General features: G+C 38.9%; 1 protein-coding gene across 1 annotated transcript in view; it reads left to right on the top strand.

The window, feature by feature from the left end:
* DNAH7 (dynein axonemal heavy chain 7) overlaps nt 1–18,642 on the top strand; it is a 122,234-nt gene that overhangs the window by 81,523 nt on the left and 22,069 nt on the right. Inside the window, exons 46-50 of the mRNA XM_086616016.1 lie at nt 777–940; nt 9,491–9,645; nt 10,576–10,766; nt 15,757–15,890; nt 16,351–16,686. Of these exons, the coding sequence (XP_086472142.1) occupies nt 777–940; nt 9,491–9,645; nt 10,576–10,766; nt 15,757–15,890; nt 16,351–16,686 (980 nt within the window). The remainder of the gene's footprint in view (nt 1–776; nt 941–9,490; nt 9,646–10,575; nt 10,767–15,756; nt 15,891–16,350; nt 16,687–18,642) is intronic.

Below are 18,642 nucleotides of genomic sequence, written 5' to 3'. Positions count from 1 at the left end.
GGAATGTCAGCTTTGTTTTATACAAAGTAATGATTGCTTCATTCACCACCTCTGTGAATGTCTCTAGCACTTAGACCGTTTCCTTTAACATTGCATGTCTGAGTTTTGTTGCTTGAGACTTTGGCAGCTAATTTTTAGTTTGGAACACTAGAGCACACTTCTTTGACCTTACACATCGCTTTCATACAAGATTGTGCCTTTCATATGAACATGCTATTTCTATACATTTTCCTTCTTTAGAAGCATTCTTCCTACTGGAATACACTTTTTGGTTTACATTACATATTTAAAGGTGTGTGTCTTCATCATTATTATTATGCGCTGTACAAACATGTATAGTTTACACAAGTGTAGTGAGTTAGATGATACAAAGAATAATGAAAAGCAACTCCAAATGATTGTTAAGTCCTGACTCGTTATGTGTGTCCTGAGAGTTAAATAATGAAGATGTAAATTTTTTTCAGTTAGAATATGTACCTTTATTCTACACTCATTTTATGTTATAGAAGACTACCGCTGAAATGGTAAATAAAATCATACCAAGGCTCTGACCAAATAAACTTATATTTCATATTTAGAAATTACATACAAAGGTATTTTTAGAGACATTTTTAGACATTTTATACAGAAGCATGAGTTTCTTTCAGTTGAAGATACAGTGATCTTGTATGTAGCAACTGTTACGGGAAACAGGTTGAAAAATATGGTTTTTAATATTTTGAAAATTTAGTGAATAGACAAGAGCTTTGGTTAATATTTGTTTTCTTCTTATCTAGATGCAAACTAAAGAGTGGGCATTGCTATGTAAAACAAAAGACATTCCGTGTTCTGATGATTTTTCCTTAACAAATACCCTGGGAGAACCAGTGGAAATCAGAGCTTGGAATATTGCCGGACTACCTTCTGACATGTTTTCTATTGATAATGGCATCATTATCTCGTAAGTAAAAAAAAAAAAAAAAAAAAAAAAACAATTGAATATTTTTCATTAAATAGCTTCTTTCAACGTACTTTTCAGTTATTATTTTTATAGACAGTTTTCTACTGTATGTCCAGTTTAGCAACCAGAGTTATAAAATGACTGTAATGTTTAAGTTTATAAGAAATAATACTAATACTTTTTAACTTTAGAATGTAAAGTTTTTAAATCTGTGAATTCACTTCTCTCCTTTTTAATTCCTACCGATTGCTATAATGATACTTTCCTACCTCTGTTTTGGTTTGATTTTTTTTTAACAAACATGCTGCACCCTGTATTCGATTTTAACACATCCTAAAATGCTTCAGGAATAGAACTTTGGGTACTATTCTTGTAGTAGTAGAATCAGTAAATATGGAAGTAATTCTCCCCTGAAAAGCTAAAGTTTTTGAATTTTAAAGAAATATGCTGGCATCAGGTTCTACCAAGAGGTGGTTCTGTGGAACTACTGAAGATTATTTTGCTAATCTGATGAGCGTCACACATTTTTCCCTACGATGGCACTGGAAATACTATAGGTAATGTCTTGGTTATGTGTCTGGAAGTTTCCCAGTTTATGTTGCCAACTGGCAGGAGATTTTAACATGGAGGCTTGTAACATATTTACTGTGTAAAGCCCTGACATTTTGGAAGCATTGGTTTGTACACTGATGAGCTGAATCTTTATTTTGCTAGGGCACAGTAACAAAACAACAAAAAAAGGCCCATGTATATCTTCTACTGAAGGCAGTAAGGGAGGCGCAAAAAGTTAGAATGGAGAGAATTTCTAGTCCGCTTTCTTACAGAGGATGATCCCAACCAGCTCTTGCCGGTTTCTTCCTCTGTTTCTTGCCTTTTATTCTATGTCCTGCTAAACCGCTTCAACAAGAAAAGGTGAGACAGGCCTTTCCTGCAATAACCTCTGGTTTCAGAAAGCTGTGCTTTCACATCACGTCAGGTAGTTGGGAGTTAGATACGATCTTCCTCATCCCTGTGAGAGTCTTAGATATTGCATGAAAGGTGAAAAGGTGTATCTGTACTGAGTTTGGAGTCTGTATTCTTTAGGACCTCATTCCCCTAACTGCCCATGCTTCTCACAGACTAGTCATTCCTAGGATCCCCTCTGGAGCACAACAACCTGGCATATTCCTAGACAAAAGCTGAGAGCTTTGGGTTTGGAGTTAGTGTAGGAACCTCTTTAAGTAGGCGTTATGAATGGGGTGCCACAAAGTCTTCTTTGCACCCAGTCCAATCCTCAAAGAACTTTAAAAAAAAAAAAAATATTAAAGTGTGAATTCATAGTAGAGACTAGATTACATCTTCGGAGTGCTGGAATTTACTAAATACTATTTATGGTTAAAAGCTTGGCAGTGGCAGTTGCAGTTGTAGCTTCCTGTTGTAATGCGGTTAGTATGAGAATGGTCTTATTGCATGTGGAAGAAAGTTCTGATAAGGAAAGAAGGATTTATTTTTCATTTTGAAATCCTCCTCTTTTTTTTTTTTTATTTTTTTCCCTTTTGTATTTATCTTAAGCAACATCCAAATAAAATACTTTGGCTTTATCTAACAATACATTGTTTGATCTAAACCATTTTTGAAAATTCTGCATATATAAAGATAGTTATTCTTATTTAAAAAATGAAACAAATTCTGAAATCTCAAAATTCCTCGTAGAAAGAAAATATGGATCCCATGAACTCTAAATCTAATATTATTGCCTCTCACTTTTAAGATGATTCTACATTCTTACGTGGTATTCTGATAACATGCACATCTGCATCTCACATCAGTCACCAGGATTATGTTTGTCTGGGCAGAGTTCATCTGGTACCTATCAATGTCACAGTTAGTGCAAACATCAGTGATTGGTATGACAATGTGTGGCGTGGGAACTGCCCGTGTTTATGTTTGAGCATCTAGAAATAGCTACAGCTCACGAGTGATCAGCTTCAGATGAACGTGCCTACTGATGACTGAGATACCTGCGGCACTGTCAGTTAAATACAGAGCTGGGTGCTTACAATGGGCTGAGCTTTGTGACCTTGCACAAGCAGTTACGATTTTATTTGGACTTGTGTTTGTTATGACTGTAAGCAAAGAACCTCTCGGTTCTCTCCAGCGTGCTTGCTAATGCACTGCTTCTGACTTCCAGCTTTTAGGTTTTGTTCTTAGCGCGGCTGCAGCTGAACTGACCGTGGAACAGCGTTGCTTCAACTGGTTTTCTGTTCGTGATTGCTACCCATTAATTTCACGTCTGATGGTTCTTTTTTTCTGTATAACGAATAAATCATTCTTACAATTCTTTTCCATAGCCAGGTTAATGGGTATCAAGACTATGATAAAATGTACCTAACGTTTACGCATCTGTTTTACAGTATGCTACTGCAGAAACTTGCTATAATATCAATCTTTAATTTTTCCTACAGTTCACATGGAAGTTCTAACTGTTTGAGGAGTCTAATGTTGTATAGCACTGGTGAATGAATACTTTGACTGTAGAGTGAATGTTAGATTTTTACATGGAACTGAAATTGTATATTATAGGGCTAACTTTTGGAAGCATAGCTGTGTGGATAATACTTCAGCTCTGGCAACTGAATAGGTGACGAAGAGCAAAATGAAACAGGTAAAAATAATGCACTAGCTGAAGAACCTCAATATGCTTGCATTTGAGTTTAAAGATCAGCATTGGTTGTGCTTCTGGAAGCAAAACTACTTATTGAAGTTAGAGGATATATGCTTGGATTATGAATACATATGTAACTTTTTAAAGTAATTATTGTATTAATTCAATCACTCAGGCTAAACAGTTGACAAATGTTAATGAATTCAACACTTCCACAGTACATACTAACACTTTACTTTTGTAAAGCTTTGATCAGAATTCTCTTTCAACTAATGGAAAGATGATTAGCATTTTAAAACTAAATAGTGATAGCTCTTTATTTTGAAATGTGAGATAGAATCTACTTCAAATTGATGATATGTATTATGCCTGTAGTTACGAGTTTATGGCTAGACGAATTTTATATTTGGACCCCAGGAACCACTTAAAATGCAACTCAGACTTTTTATAACAACAGATTTCTTAAAAAGCATAATTAGAGAGCTATTCGAGGATAATTTGTAAACATACACAATGACTGCTTGTTTATTCCTATCGATAAAGAAGGATTTTATCCTTGATGAAAGCTGTGTGTGTTTGGCTGTTACTAGAGAAACGTTCATTAGTTGTTCAGTCTTAAGTATTTCATGTCTGTTACACAGTAAGTCTGAAATGGGATATGCTGAAAATAATACGTGAATGAAACTTTGAAGTAATTAGGGAAAGAAATACATACGGTAGGTTTTGGCTGAGGTTTTCTCAGAGTCTTGTTTTAAAATAAGAACAAGCAAAATTATTATGAGCAAATTACATAAATATTGTCTGGTTTACAGCGTGATTAACACGGAAGTTTACTGTGTTCAGTGTACAGTTTGCAATTGCTGTATCACCTTGTATCATCTTACTCTTAAGATCACCTGGGTATATATCCCTTGGGTCTCCCTTTGGGCTCTCATAACAAGGGAACCACCTAGCAATTTGGGAGCTCAACAATTCTCTCAGTACACTTTGGATCCATAGGTGTTCCTACTTGTCCTCTAATACTGCTGACAGTACTGCCTCCTCTGACATCTTCAGATTTCAAATCCTGTTTGCTTCTCTAGACCTACTGCATTACCAAGTTCATCCTTATCTCTGTTTATCAAATAATTGAAAATACTTGTACCTTTACAAAGCCCACACTTTTACTTTCTCAATGTCTGCTTAGATATCATGCTGTCCTGGTGGGTTACAGATGCATTTCCTGAATCTCCGAATGCATTTTCCCTGTGGGTAGGCAGGACAGGGTACTTTCCAGATGGCCTGTTTTCCTAAATCATTGTACAAGGGAGAAGAGAGCCATCCTACTTCAGCTGGTGCATGGTCACTCCCAAATCCAATTTGTGATCCGTAACAGAGAAGGAACCTCTGTAGCGTCCCAGGCTACTGCCACACATGGTACATTTATCTTCCAAAACTTTTGCTCCTAAACTTCTGCCAGCTTGCTTCCACAATCTCCACTTTCAGTCCAAAGAACCTAAGGTGTTTGTGCTCCCTGCCTCCATATATATTCAATCTTCCAAGGGATCACATTTATTTGGGCACTTTTTACTGTGCAGAGATTCTGCAAGCAGAATTAGTCATGATTTCTGAGTACATGTCATGGTTTTAGGTCGATCCAGCAACTAAAACTCACACAGTTGCTCCTTCTCCAGTAAAGTGGAGAGGAGAAAAATATAGTAAAGGGACTGAGGGTTGAGACAAGAACAGAGGGAGCACCCACCAACCATGGTCCCGGGCAAAACAGACTCGGCTTTCTCAAAGCAAAACAATTTATTAACGTTTACTTAAAAGGACAAAGGGAAACAAAACCAGTTACTTGAGAAGATAAAAAGAAACAAAGCCAGATCTTAAAACCGACACCTTCCTCCTCCCCCCCCCTTTCCTTTTCCTCCCGGCTTTACCTCCTCCCCCCAGCAGCACAGGGGGCAGGGACTGGGGGAGTGCAGGTCAGTTCATTCTGTGCTGTTACTGCTGCTTCTTTCTTAAAGGAGGAGGAGTCCTTACACCCTTTTCCCCTGCTCCAGTGGATCCCCTACCCACGAGGAAAAATCCACAAACTTCTCCAGCATGAGTCCAGCCCACAGGAAACAATCCTTCCCCACAGATTGCCCCAGTGTGGGCTTTACCACAGTCTCGGATACTTAGGGAATTGTAGCCACTTGCTCTGGCGTGGGTCGTCACGCAGACTCCAGATGCCTCTCTGCCTTGTCGTGCACCCCAACACGACCGTCCTCAGGCTCAGGCATCTTCCCTCCACGGGCTGCGAGTGGGTCTCTGCTCCACCGAGGCCGTCCTGGTTGCAGGGGGGCCGCCTGCCATCTCACCACTGGCTGCAGGGGAAACTCGGCTCCGGCACAGCTCTTCCCGCTCCATCCTCACTGACCTGGTGTCGATGCGGCTGTTTCTCTCAGATCTCAGTCCTCTCCAGATGAACTCAGCCCAGTGGGCACCCCGGGTTCCCCAGCCGGCTCCGCCACCGCCATTCTCAGTGGGTGGTGCCAGCCCGACGCAGGCAGCCGCCCGGCCGGGAGCCAGGGAGCGGGGGCAGTGCCCTCCTCCCTTCTCTGCTCGCTCCTGGGCAAAGCACCTTTTCCAGTTCCTTTGTCCCGACTTAAATAGGGCAATTTGCAGAGGCGCTGATTGGCTCAACCCCGAGGGGGATGGCAGTCCGATCTGGTGGCCAGAACGAAGTCTAACCTGGTTTCAAAACCAGGGAGGTCACAGGGAGCAAATCCCCTCTCCTGCCACCAGAACCCCCACCCTCCCCCGCATCAAACCATGACAGTACAGAATTATTTTTTCACTGATACACATTCATGATAGGATAATGCTACTAAGCTAAACATCAATTTGCTTATAACTCCATCAAGAACACCTTACAAGTTTGTGCTAGCCAGAAGGCTAGCTCTGAGGTGGGGAGGTGTTGGCCTTCATTGCATCTTAGAAAGGACTGGTTCTTGATCTTGCTGAGCTACCAGATCTGACATCAGTTGCCAAAAACCTAAAAACCAGTCTGCTTTTTTTCTTCTTTCCAAAGGTCCGTATCTTCTTGTGAGTTACTATTCCCAAGCAACTGACTTCACTTTCAGCTTTGTTTTCACTTTTTCTATTGTGATAGTTTGATGTGTGGGGGGGTGTTCTGGTGGCAGGGGAGGGGATTTGCTCCCTGTGCCACCAGATCTGAGTCCCATCCCCCCCGGGGGAGGTTGAGCCAAGGCGGCGCCTCTGCGAATTGCCCTATTTAAGTTGGGACAAAGGGGCGGGAAAGGGCTTTTTTGCTCAGGAGCGAGGAGAGAGAGCAGGAGGGCGCTGCCCTCGCTCCCGGCTCCCGGCCGAGCGGCCGCCCGGGCCCGGGCCGGCGCCATGTGCTCAAGATGGCGCCGGGGAGCCGCATGGGGGACTCGGTAAGCGCCCCGCTCCCGGGGTGCCCGCCGGGCCGAGCTTCCCCAGAGAGGATTAATATCTAAGAGAAAACAACCACAACGACCGGGTCAGCAAAGATGAAGCAGGAGGAGGTGTACTGGAGCTGAGGCTTCCCTTGCAAATCGGTGTGAGATGGCAGGCGGCCCCCCTGCAGCCAGGGTGTACTCGGCGGAGCAGCGACCCACTCGTGGCCTGTGGAGAAACCCACGTCGGGAAGGAGATGCCTGAGCCCAGGAGAGGTCGTGGAGCAGGGGATGCGCGACCAGGTACTGTTGATAATGGGGCATGGAATGCACGACGAGGTCGTGGAGGCATCTGGAGACCGTGGGACGACCCACGCCGACGCGAGTGGCAGCAGCTCCCTAAGAGGCCGAGACTGGTAAAGCCCGAACTGGTGCGATCCATGGGGAGGATTGCAATCCTGCGGGCAGGACTTACTTTGGAAAAGTTTGGGGACTTTTTCTTTGTGAGTAGGGGATCCACCGAAGCAAGGGAAAAATGGTGTAAAGACTCCTCCTCCTTTAAGAAAGGAGCGGCAGTGAACAACATGGATGAACTGACCTGTACTCCCCCATTCCCTGTCTCCCTGCGCCGCTGGGGGGAAGGCAGAGCCAGGAACGAAAGGAAAATAGGGGGTGGGGAGGTGTTGTTTTAAGATCGGGCCTTGTTTTCTCTTTCTCCTCTCAAGTAACCGGTTTCGTTCCCTTTTGTCTTTTGTTTAGTAACTGTTAATAAATTGTTTTGTTTTATTAAGAAAGCCTGAGTCATGTTTTGCCCGAGACCATGTTTGGTGGGTGCTCCCTTTCGGTTCTTGTCTCGACCCTCAGTCCAAAAAAAAAACCACGACATCTATCTTACATAGTTATGCTTATCTAGTGTCTCGCAGCTTTAAAAAAGGTATGTTTTCAGTGATGACAATCCAGAGTCACACAGCTGTGCTTCATGGAACTGCGCCTGAGTCACAGAGAGCTGAACCTTGCATTGAGTGTTTCGTGCCTGTTATTGAGTGTTACTGTATTTACGCAGGTTATGAACTGGCCTTACATCTACACTTAGTCCTTAATAAGAAGTTTATGGAATAGAGATTGTAACAGAGAATATAAAATATTTTTCTCTCCTAAACAGTGCTTTACCTGTTTTAAAATTACTGTCTTGAAATAAGATCGAGGTTTATAATGTGATAAAGTTTTGCCTGCCAGCAATTTTGAAACTAATAAGCCTGCAAGAACTTAGACTACATTGAACTAAGTTTGTCTGAGCGTTATCTTCTAGAACTTGTACTGTATCTACAGCTAATTATTTTGTACCTTTTTCTAATTCAAGGCTTATCACGTTCTGTTGACAATTTATGGGTACCTTTCATAAAACATCACTCTTTCTAAGAGAAGGTATATTTGAAGATCAGACAAAAATGAGTTTGTGTTTTACTGAACTGTATACATTTCATCCTAGTGTCTTTTAAAGAAAATAAGAATACAGATGCAGACACGTTTATGTTGCAAGTTTTGTTTGTGAATCAGAATTTTTCAAGAGAGATAGGTTCAATTAAAAAAATTATTAATGATAAATAATTTGCCAGTGTCATTGTGCATAAGCTAACTTGTAATAATGATAGAGGCTATAGAAGTAGTCTGAAAGATTTCTTTTTATACTGAATCTGGACAAAAAGGTATTGCTGTTTTTCTCTTCCAGTAGTAGACTATATTGTATCTCCTAACCAACAGGCACCTGACTGGGACCCTTGATAGAAATTTTTAGGACTACGTTTATTTGGGAATTCTCACTTCTGCCTGCTTAGATGGTTTCAATTTTGATTATTGCTGTAATTGTAATTAACCTTTAAAATGTGTCACTGGTCTTAGATATCTTGATAATGTAACTACATGTGGTTGAGAATACTGTAAAAAAAAAAAAAAAATCTATGAAGTCGTTACTAAACCTAGCAAAAATAAAATCCATAAATTCTTTGTGTCCATTGCTGCTTTAGGATTAGGGTTTAAAAGGTAAATACCTTTTGAATCTGCTTATATATTTTCCTTTATACTAACTCTAAAAGGTCTCTTTAGTGGATAATTCCTTTTTTTTTTTTTACTTGAAAATGCTCACTTGTGCATATAACTGTATTAAAGCTGTTCAAAATTTCAAAATTTAGAGCAATCTTTTTATTTTGAAAGTGTTACAAAATTCAATGTGATTAAACTTTCTGGGAAGTATGAAATCTTATTCTAAGTACTTTCTTTGAAACAGGAAAATTATTTTTTGTAAACAAAGAACTTTCAAGTTTCATCTCCCTCCTGTTAAATTAATCAAGGATTATATCTGAGTATGTGCCTACTACGATTTCATACTGATGTCCTTTTGTTTTAACGACAAAAGGGAATAAATTGCCTTAAGAAGTACTTTCAGGTAAACATTTGAAGAGCTTGTATTTCAATTTTAAAAGTTTATATTTTTCCCTTCAGCAATGCAAGAAGATGGCCTCTGATGATAGATCCTCAGGGTCAAGCAAACAAATGGATAAAGAACATGGAAAAAGCCAATAGTTTGCACATAATCAAACTCAGCGACCCTCAGTTTGTTACAACACTGGAAAATTGCATTCAGTTTGGCAGTCCGGGTAGGTTAATGACTCATCAAAGTGTAAATTACAGAAGAACCTGGAGGGGGCACAATTAGCTAAAAAATGAAACTCCAGTGAGTATCGAATGTTCTCGCCGTTAAGGGAAAGAGAGAAATTTTTTATCATTTTGAATCAAATTAGTACTATAGTAATTGAAGCCCTCACCCCGGGTTATAAGATACTTCTTAGCACAATATAATTATAATACTCAGTTTAATTTGTATCTTTTAATTGCTTTATGAGATTTGCCATTTCTTTGTTTTCATGTTAGAATAATTTTATTTTTAAAAAGTAATGTTGTTTTTATTTGGCTTTTCAAGGGTATAAATACCAGATTTCTAGGCTGTGATCGTTGATGATTCTTGTATTCTCTGTAGTATCGTTATTGCAAATAGTCTTATTACCCTCAAATAGAAATAAATTAATGAAATACTTAGTTACAACTCCAGCTATTTTTCAATGGCTAATTCAACTCCAAGTAAAGAAATGGATTGTTCATTCTCCATTATTTCTTTCTGGATTTTGACAATCTCATACAGTTACAGTGAAAATTGAAGCAGACTTAGTTACCCAAAATTATTTCTGTGGCATGTGACATTTAATGTGTTGTTATTTCCCTTTTTAAAAATGATAGCCTTAAACTGCTGTTCTAAGCCATTGGCAGCAGTGATAAACGATAGCTTTTAATTGCTTTTTTTTTCCAAATTGATTTCATACCAAAAAGAAATTAAAGATATCTTTCTTTGATTCATTTTTCAATCAGCTGAATACTCTAAGAAACATTAACCTCATCTCTAGATATTGCTCGATTAATTTTTTTATTGTTTGTACGCTGTAAATACACATTATGCGTATGTATCGTAAAGAACAGTCAATCAGTAATATAAATGCCAAGACAGTCCCACTAATTCTTATGTCATTTTGAAGTGCTACTGGAGAATGTTGGAGAAGAACTTGATCCTATCCTCGAGCCGCTTTTGCTCAAACAGACATTTAAGCAGTCAGGGAGTATATGCATTTGCCTTGGAGACTCCATTATTGAGTACGCTCCTGAATTCCGCTTTTATATTACAACTAAGCTGAGAAATCCACATTATCTTCCTGAAACATCTGTTAAGGTGAGAATTTTGAAAAGCAATGTGCAACTCTGTTTTAACTTTAAAATGATTCCTTGGCTAAAACCAGGGAAGAATTTACGGCATTTGTTTATTCCTCCTCCCCTGCCAACACTGGAGTTTTTTTACGTTGCTGGAAGACTGGTATCATGTTAGAAGTGTTGACTCTTCTCGAGTCTAATACTTCACCTTGCCATACTGTCCTTTCATACTGTTAGGAATTTAATTTATTTTAACACCTTTCTCAGTCTGTATCTCCTGATGCTATTTAGTCACTTTTTAATATAAAAATATTTACAATGACTTAATATAATAGTCACCTCACATGTAAACTATACTTTCATGTTCACGATTTTTATCTGTAGTATAGTTAGAGACAAGAGTCTGAGCAATTCCTGGCATTGTGTCTTGTTTATAACAGATAGAAAATATATTTGCAGATTTATACATTTGATAACTATAGCTATTCTTATTTTTCTATGTTAAGACAAAAAAAGATGTTTTCCTGCTTTAAAGAATAAAATTGGTGGTTTAGTCTTTTTGAAGTTGCTTGGGAGATGTAGTCGCCCTTTTATTGATTATTATTTTTGAAGAACTGTTTATAGACAAGTATTGCGAATTTACACTTTGGTTAAACATAAACTATATTGAAACATAAAACCTTGAAATCAAAACTTTTTAAATGGTTAAAATATTCAGTAAAATGGAACAGTAGGTTGTTTCAACAATGAAGGAGTACTGATGCAGGAAAAATGGACAAAAATTAATGAAAAGGAATAACTCCTGTTCACTTCAATGTACATGAAATCACCTGGACATTGATCTTTTATCAAAGAAGGTAATTAGCTGCACGTTCAGAAAAAAAGATGCAATATGAAAGGAAGAGAACATCCAAAAGATTTACTCTTAAAGTACATATACATTTAAAAACTATATGAAGGTTATTTCCTAGGAAAAGTTTTTTATTTAACAGACAATTAAAATGTAGTTGCCAATCAACAGTCAATATAGTCTTCGCCCCACCCCCACTCACCCCCTTCCAAACAATATAAAGTTTCTAAAGAATTAATCTTCTCTAGTTGGGTTCCACGCAGTCAGACATAAGTTGTTAATTGCTCTAACGAGGAGCAGTTGCTTCATGACGTGGTTGGGTATGTTCTTAGCTACACCACATGCTGCTGACTAAGGTGGCTCACGTACAGGGAGCAAGAGGCAGGAAAGTCGTATCTAAATATCTTGGTCTGAAGCTAATTGCAACATGCATTGGTGAATTTGTCCCGAGGGTTATTCAGGAGCTAGCTAATGAAATGAGTCCATGGAAAACCGTTATTGATATGGTTGTCATATTTCACAGAAAAATATTCTACTGCATTCTGATGCGACTTACGTAGTGAGACCTGCAAAGAGATATAGGTCATGGATTTTCATGTATATACACTACAAATACATAGATATTTATTTGCAGTTATTAGCCATTTGGAGTAGCTTTTTTCTGTTTGTAACATTGTTAATTAAATGTAGTAAAACCCACTAAAAAGTCAGATAATTTTCAGCACTGCTGAAAACTGGACTTATTCATGTCCATAAAAAGTATTGTTCTGACCCTCAGGGACCAAGGAGAAATGTAGAATGTAGGACGCAGTTTGCACTTAGACCTCAGAGGTTGCCATGTCCGATTCAGCCAACCTTTCAGACCATGGCAGCTCTGATTGAAAGCTAACTCATAACTCTGTTTGTAGCTAGTCTTTTACTTTGAAGAGGGGAAATGGAGCCTATAGAAGGCTCTTGAAGTTTTGAAACATTAGGTCCCTCTTATATTTCCCATTACTAAAATTGTTAAATAAGGTGAGGAGGAAATAGGCTATGATGTTTGTGAAGATCTTACTGATTCTTAGTATCATATAGAACTGAACCTCCTCTCAAAATTCCTGTGGGCAAGAAGAGTATGATACGCTATCTGTGATCATAATTTTTTTGTTCAGATGAGGCTTACAATAACTAAAAACTATTAGCAATGTATTTTAAGAAAGTTGAAATACTGCCACTCCTAACTTTACAAGCAAAACTCATGAAAAAAAGCCTCAAATGTTTGACAACTTTCAGATATTATTAGTGGCAGAAGCAGATCAAGACAAATTAACTTTACAAGTATTCCACGTTCTAAGTGTTCATTATGTTCGAGGTCACTGTTCTTTTGAGACACACATCAATAGTATCTGTACCCACCAAAAAAGCCCGAAGAAAACCTGTAGTCACTATCACCTAGTCAATTAATTAAAACCAATACAATCATCAAAACTGATGAAAGATAGTAGATTTATTTTCATAGAATCATAGAATGGCATAGGCTGGAAGGGACCTTAGAGATCATCTAATCCAACCTCCCTGTCATGGGCAGGGACACCTCTCAACTAGATCAGGCTACTCAAGGCTTAGTCCAACCTGGCCTTGAACACCTCCAGGGAGGGGGCATCCACAACTTCTCTGGACAATTTATTCCAAAGTCTTACCACCCTCGTACTGAAGAATTTCTTCCTAAGATCTAATGTAAATCTGTTCTCCTTCAACTTAAACCCATTTCCCCTTGTCCTATCAGTGGACACTCTTGTAAAAAGTCCCTCCCCAGCCTTCCTGTAGGTTCCCTTCAGGTATTGGAAGGCAGCTATTAGGTCCCCCCCAAAATCTTCTCTTTTCAAGGCTGAACAATCCCAGCTCCTGCAACCTGTCCTCGTAGCAGAGGTGCTCCAGCCCTTGAATCATCCTTGTGGCCCTCCTCTGAACACGCTCCAACAAATCTGTCTCTCTTATGGTGGGGACACCAGAACTGGACACAGTATTCGAGGTGGGGTCTCACAAGAGCAGAGTAAAGGGGGAGAATCACCTCTCTTGACCTGCTGACCACGCTTCTCTTGATACATCCCAGGATGCGGTTGGCCTTCTGGACCGCATGAGCGCACTGCCGGCTCATGTTGAGCTTTTCATCTATAAACACCCCCAAATCCTTCTCTTCAGGGCTACTCTCAACCCACTCTGTGCCCAGTTTGTATTTGTGCCTAGGATTGGCCCGACCCAGGTGCAGGACCTTGCATTTTGACTTGTTGAAGCTCATGCAGTTAGCACTGGCCCATTTCTCAAGCCTATCAAGGTCCCTGTGGATGGCATCTCTTCCCTCAAGTGAATCCATGGCACCACACAAGTTGGTGTCATCGGCAAACTTACTGAGGGTGCACTCAATGCCGTCATCCATGTCGCTGACAAAGATGTTGAACAGCACTGGACCCAGAACAGACCCCTGAGGGACACTGTTTGACACTGGTCTCCATGTAGACATGGCACCATTGACCGCAACTCTTTGAGTGTGACCATCCAGCCAGTTCTTTATCCACTGAGTGGTCCATCTGTCAAATCCGTGTCTCTCCATTTTAGAGACAAGGATGTCATGTGGGTCAGTGTCAAACGCCTTGCACAAGTCCAGGAAAATTACATCTGTTGCTTTACCCACGTCAACCAGTGCTGTAGCTTTGTCGTAGAAGGCCATTAAATTAGTCAAGCAGGACTTGCCCCTAGTGAAGCCATGTTGGCTGTCACCAACCACTTGGTTATTTTTTATGTGCCTTAGTACAGCCACCGGGAGAATCTGTTCCATGATTTTACCTGGCACAGAGGTAAGGCTGACTGGTCTGTAGTTTCCCGGGTTGTCCTCAGTCCCTTTTTTAAAGATGGGGGTTATGTTTGCCCTTTTCCAATCTGTAGGAACCTCACCAGACTGCCAGGACCTCTCAAATATGATGGCTAGTCGCCTAGCAACTTCAACTGCCAGTTCCTTCGGGACCCGTGGATGTATCTCATCAGGTCCCATGGACTTGTGCACCTTCAGGTTCTCTAGGTGTTCCCAGACCTGATCTACTCCTACCCTGGGTGATTCTTCACTCTCCCAGACCCAGCCAACATCCTCTGTGATTTGGGTGGTGTGGTTCAAGTGGTTGCCAGTGAAGACTGAGGCAAAAAAGTTGTTGAATATTTCAGCCTTCTCCATGTCCTCAGTAACCAGGTCACCCGTATCCTTCCAGAGAGGCCCCGCATTCGTTCTTGTTTTTCTTTTTTCTCTCACATACCTATAAAATCCTTTTCTGTTATTTCTAATATCGCTGGCCAGATTTGACTCTGTCAGGGCCTTAGCTTTTCTAACCTGGGCTCTGAGTACACAAGCAACTTCCTTGTAATCATCCCAGGTTACCAGTCCCTGCTTCCATGCTTTGTGTATTCCCCTTTTGTATTTGATTTTAGCCAGGAGTTCTTTGTTTATCCATATAGGTCTCCTGTTTTTTTTGCCTGATTTTTTCCTTTTAGGGATACAATTTTCTTGGTTTTGAACTATGTGCATCAAACTATTTTCTAGCCTTCTGCTGGTAATGTATTCCTTCTCTTTCTCATGTACAATATTGTATGTTTTGGCTACTTCTTCAACAACAGCATGTGGGTTTTACGGATCCATTATAAATATGTCATGGGACAGGAAATGTTTTAAATAATAATTTTTTTTTTCCAGTCACTTATTTTCTCATGAAAAAGAAAACATGATGCTATCCTAATTCTAGGATACAAATATCCCTGTAATAATAACACTGCAAATTGTATGTGAACGAAGCCATTAAAGAGAGAAAACATGTGGCAGATGCAATAATATTCGTTCATGTTATATGGACCAATCACTTGAAGCACTAATATTCAAAGTTTCAGTGTAATTTTGAGGAACAGATTGGAATTCTGTATGTTCTTGTCACATCCCTTTCATGGTTAACTTTCTGGGTTAATCCTGGAGTTAGCTTTCCAACACATAATCTTAAACCCTCAGCTGCCATTCGTTTACTCTCAAAGATTGGTTGAGCATATTACATGATTGTTATACTAACCTCATCTTGTAAATGAAGAAACATTTTAATTGCATCTGGCCATAGCTCTGCTATATTTTAAAAAAAATTTCTTCTAACAGGTGACATTATTGAACTTCATGATAACTTCAGAAGGAATGCAGGATCAGCTTCTTGGGATTGTAGTTGCAAGAGAAAGGCCAGATCTTGAAGAAGAAAAACAAGCCCTCATCCTTCAAGGGGCTGAGAATAAAAGGTATCGAGAGGACTTCTGCAGATTGCAGTTTAAGGAAATACAATCATGGGAAATACATCTGAGAGACCTTTTTTGTTTGTTTGTTTGATTTAACAGGAAATTCAAGGCTGCTGGTTTTGAGAGCTCAAACTTAGGCTTTGTTTGGTTTTTAGGCTGATTTGGATGCATGCTCTTATTCATATTCCTACTGGTTGTGCCTTTCTTATTCTGATACAGTTTCCTATTTCTGAAATTATAAGAAAATGTTAAAGATGTGAATTGTGGGTTGTGTAATTGCAAAATGTAACTCTTGATCCTGTGGCTAAATTTTTCAGAAATTTAAGAGAATGTTTAATAAGAAAAAAAGAGTTTGGTATGCAAATTGCATCCCATGAATAGAATCTACATGTTGTTTTATTTTGTAGAAACTAACAGAAAACAGCTGTAATTGTCATGTGAAAAATCTTGTATATCATTTTAGGCAGCTAAAAGAAATAGAAGACAAGATTTTAGAAGTTCTTTCAGCCTCAGAAGGAAATATTTTGGAGGATGAAACTGCTGTTAAGATATTGTCTTCTTCCAAAGTTCTGGCTAATGAGATTTCTGAAAAGCAAGCTGTAGCTGAAGAGACGGAAAAGAAGATTGATGCTGCTCGTATGGGCTATCGTCCTATCGCTGTCCATTCGTCGGTCTTGTTTTTTTCTATTGCAGATCTAGCTAACATTGAGCCAATGTACCAGTATTCACTCATGTGGTTTATTAACCTTTTCATCATGTCTATAGATAATTCGGAGCAATCGGAAGTTTTACAAACAAGGTGAGAGTGATAATTTGCCATTTGTAATTGGTGAGGTATTCATAGTTACTCCAGAAATGTTACCGTCGTTTCTCCAAAGTCTATTGTCTCAGGCATTGCATTTTGAAATACTTTTTTGTACATATGTATGTCAGATGTTTTTTTCTGGAAAATAATTTATTGGTAGAAGCAAAATGGTACATTATGTTACAAGTGCAACATATTCTGCTATTTCTATTTAGTAATTGCTGCCTCAAGTCGTGTGTGAAATTACAAAGTATCAGGTAAAAATGGTCTGCTTGCTTGCTTAGATTTTACATTTCATTTCATGTAGTGATTTGGTGTGTCTTCAACTTTTTCACACAACTGGTGAGAGAGAATGTGAGAGCCTTGTGACTGGGGTTCTTGGCTGTAGAGTGTGCAAGGCAGTAATTCTTAATCTAACTATTTTTTAAATTCAGTTTAATTATTGTTTTATACTTAAGTGTCCCTCCATCTTCCAGCTTGTTTGTGAGAACAGGAGAAACTGTGCAGTCTTTAATGATCTGAATTTATTTTACATGCAATGGACCTCACTGTTATGATCACATTAGGATTATTCAAAATACGCCCTTGAAGTGAATTACTGACATAGATTGTTTAAAGAAATTTTTTCAGTATTCTATCACATCAGTTACTAAATTCTACTTTAGTGGCTTTATTTGATCTTCAAATCACAGAACATTGCTTCTATTACTTAGCTACTTGTCTGTTCATCAAATAAAGGATGGGAGAGGGAAACTACTCTCTCACTTTGTATATAGAAAATTTTTCTATTTAATATTGCAAATGGCAATTTCTGACCTATCCATTACTGTCCATGTTTTATTTAAATACAAGTTGTAGCACCTGTTAAGGTAGTACTTAGTGCGTAGTTTAATGTGTAGTGTTCAGTTTAGTGGCATACTCGTTATGAAGGTTATTTTTTCATTAGAATTTAGTCAAGGTCTGGGTGATCTAAATCTAGTATAACTGTGTCATCAAAGTTGCTGCTACTAATCATTCAGAGCTTAATATTTTGGTATCGTATTTGAAAACTACATTCAAGGTAGCCTTTTACCAATAAGGCAGTCTGTGTTCTCTGAACCTAGCTCTTTGACTTTCAGTCTTACTCTCTTATATCTCAAAAAAAACCCTGTGTGCCTAAATTAAAATAAGCAATAAATAAAATAATCTCATTTTGATTTAGAACATTTCTGTCAGCAGAAATATAGAGATACAGGACCCAAATCCCAGCTGTGACAGTCTGCATTCCCAGGGAACAATAGGTGTAAACCCATTTTGATAATTTTGCTCAGGGAAGGCAGAGGAAGACAGACTCAAAGAAAATTTTCTGTGAATTAATAATTCACATAAGACTGTCTTGGACTATCTTCACTAGTCAGACATTTTTTTACTACAGGCTCTGTGCTGGATTTTTTTTTTTTTTAAGTAACTCTTTTCTCATGCAAACCATGTTACTTCTGTAACTTGAAAAAAGTTTACATTTTGTCCCATGGCGATCTTTGTGTCAGTATTTTGTGTATAAATTGTCTGTGTATCTGTTTAACTGATGAGGAATCAGTAATTTGAAAGAACTTAAAATGCTAATAAAAAAACAGGAGCATTTATATGTTACAATAATATTATTAAAAACAGTCTATTTCTTGTTAGCTGAAAGGAAGAAAACAAATTTAAACACAAGACTGAAAAGGAGACACAGATCAAATGACATAGCTTTCTCTCAATCTTGATCTTCTGTCAAAAGCTTTCCACTTTTCAATTATAACAGATCATGCTTAGATTTCTGAACGATCACTGTGTCTGAACTGCAGGAATGCCCTCTGAGTAGCTCCCTGCCAAGGGATTGGTGACCTAGGTAGTTAGAAAAAAGCCATAGCACCTCTCCGCATCTTTGTTCCTACCTTGAAAGAGGCATTTGAAATAGCTGCGCAAATT

Source organism: Tauraco erythrolophus, chromosome 8, assembly GCF_009769465.1.
Source record: "Tauraco erythrolophus isolate bTauEry1 chromosome 8, bTauEry1.pri, whole genome shotgun sequence".
NCBI classification, from domain to species: domain Eukaryota; kingdom Metazoa; phylum Chordata; class Aves; order Musophagiformes; family Musophagidae; genus Tauraco; species Tauraco erythrolophus.
The sequence above is the reverse complement of the archived record's forward strand: the minus strand, read 5'-3'. Positions and strand labels throughout refer to the sequence as shown.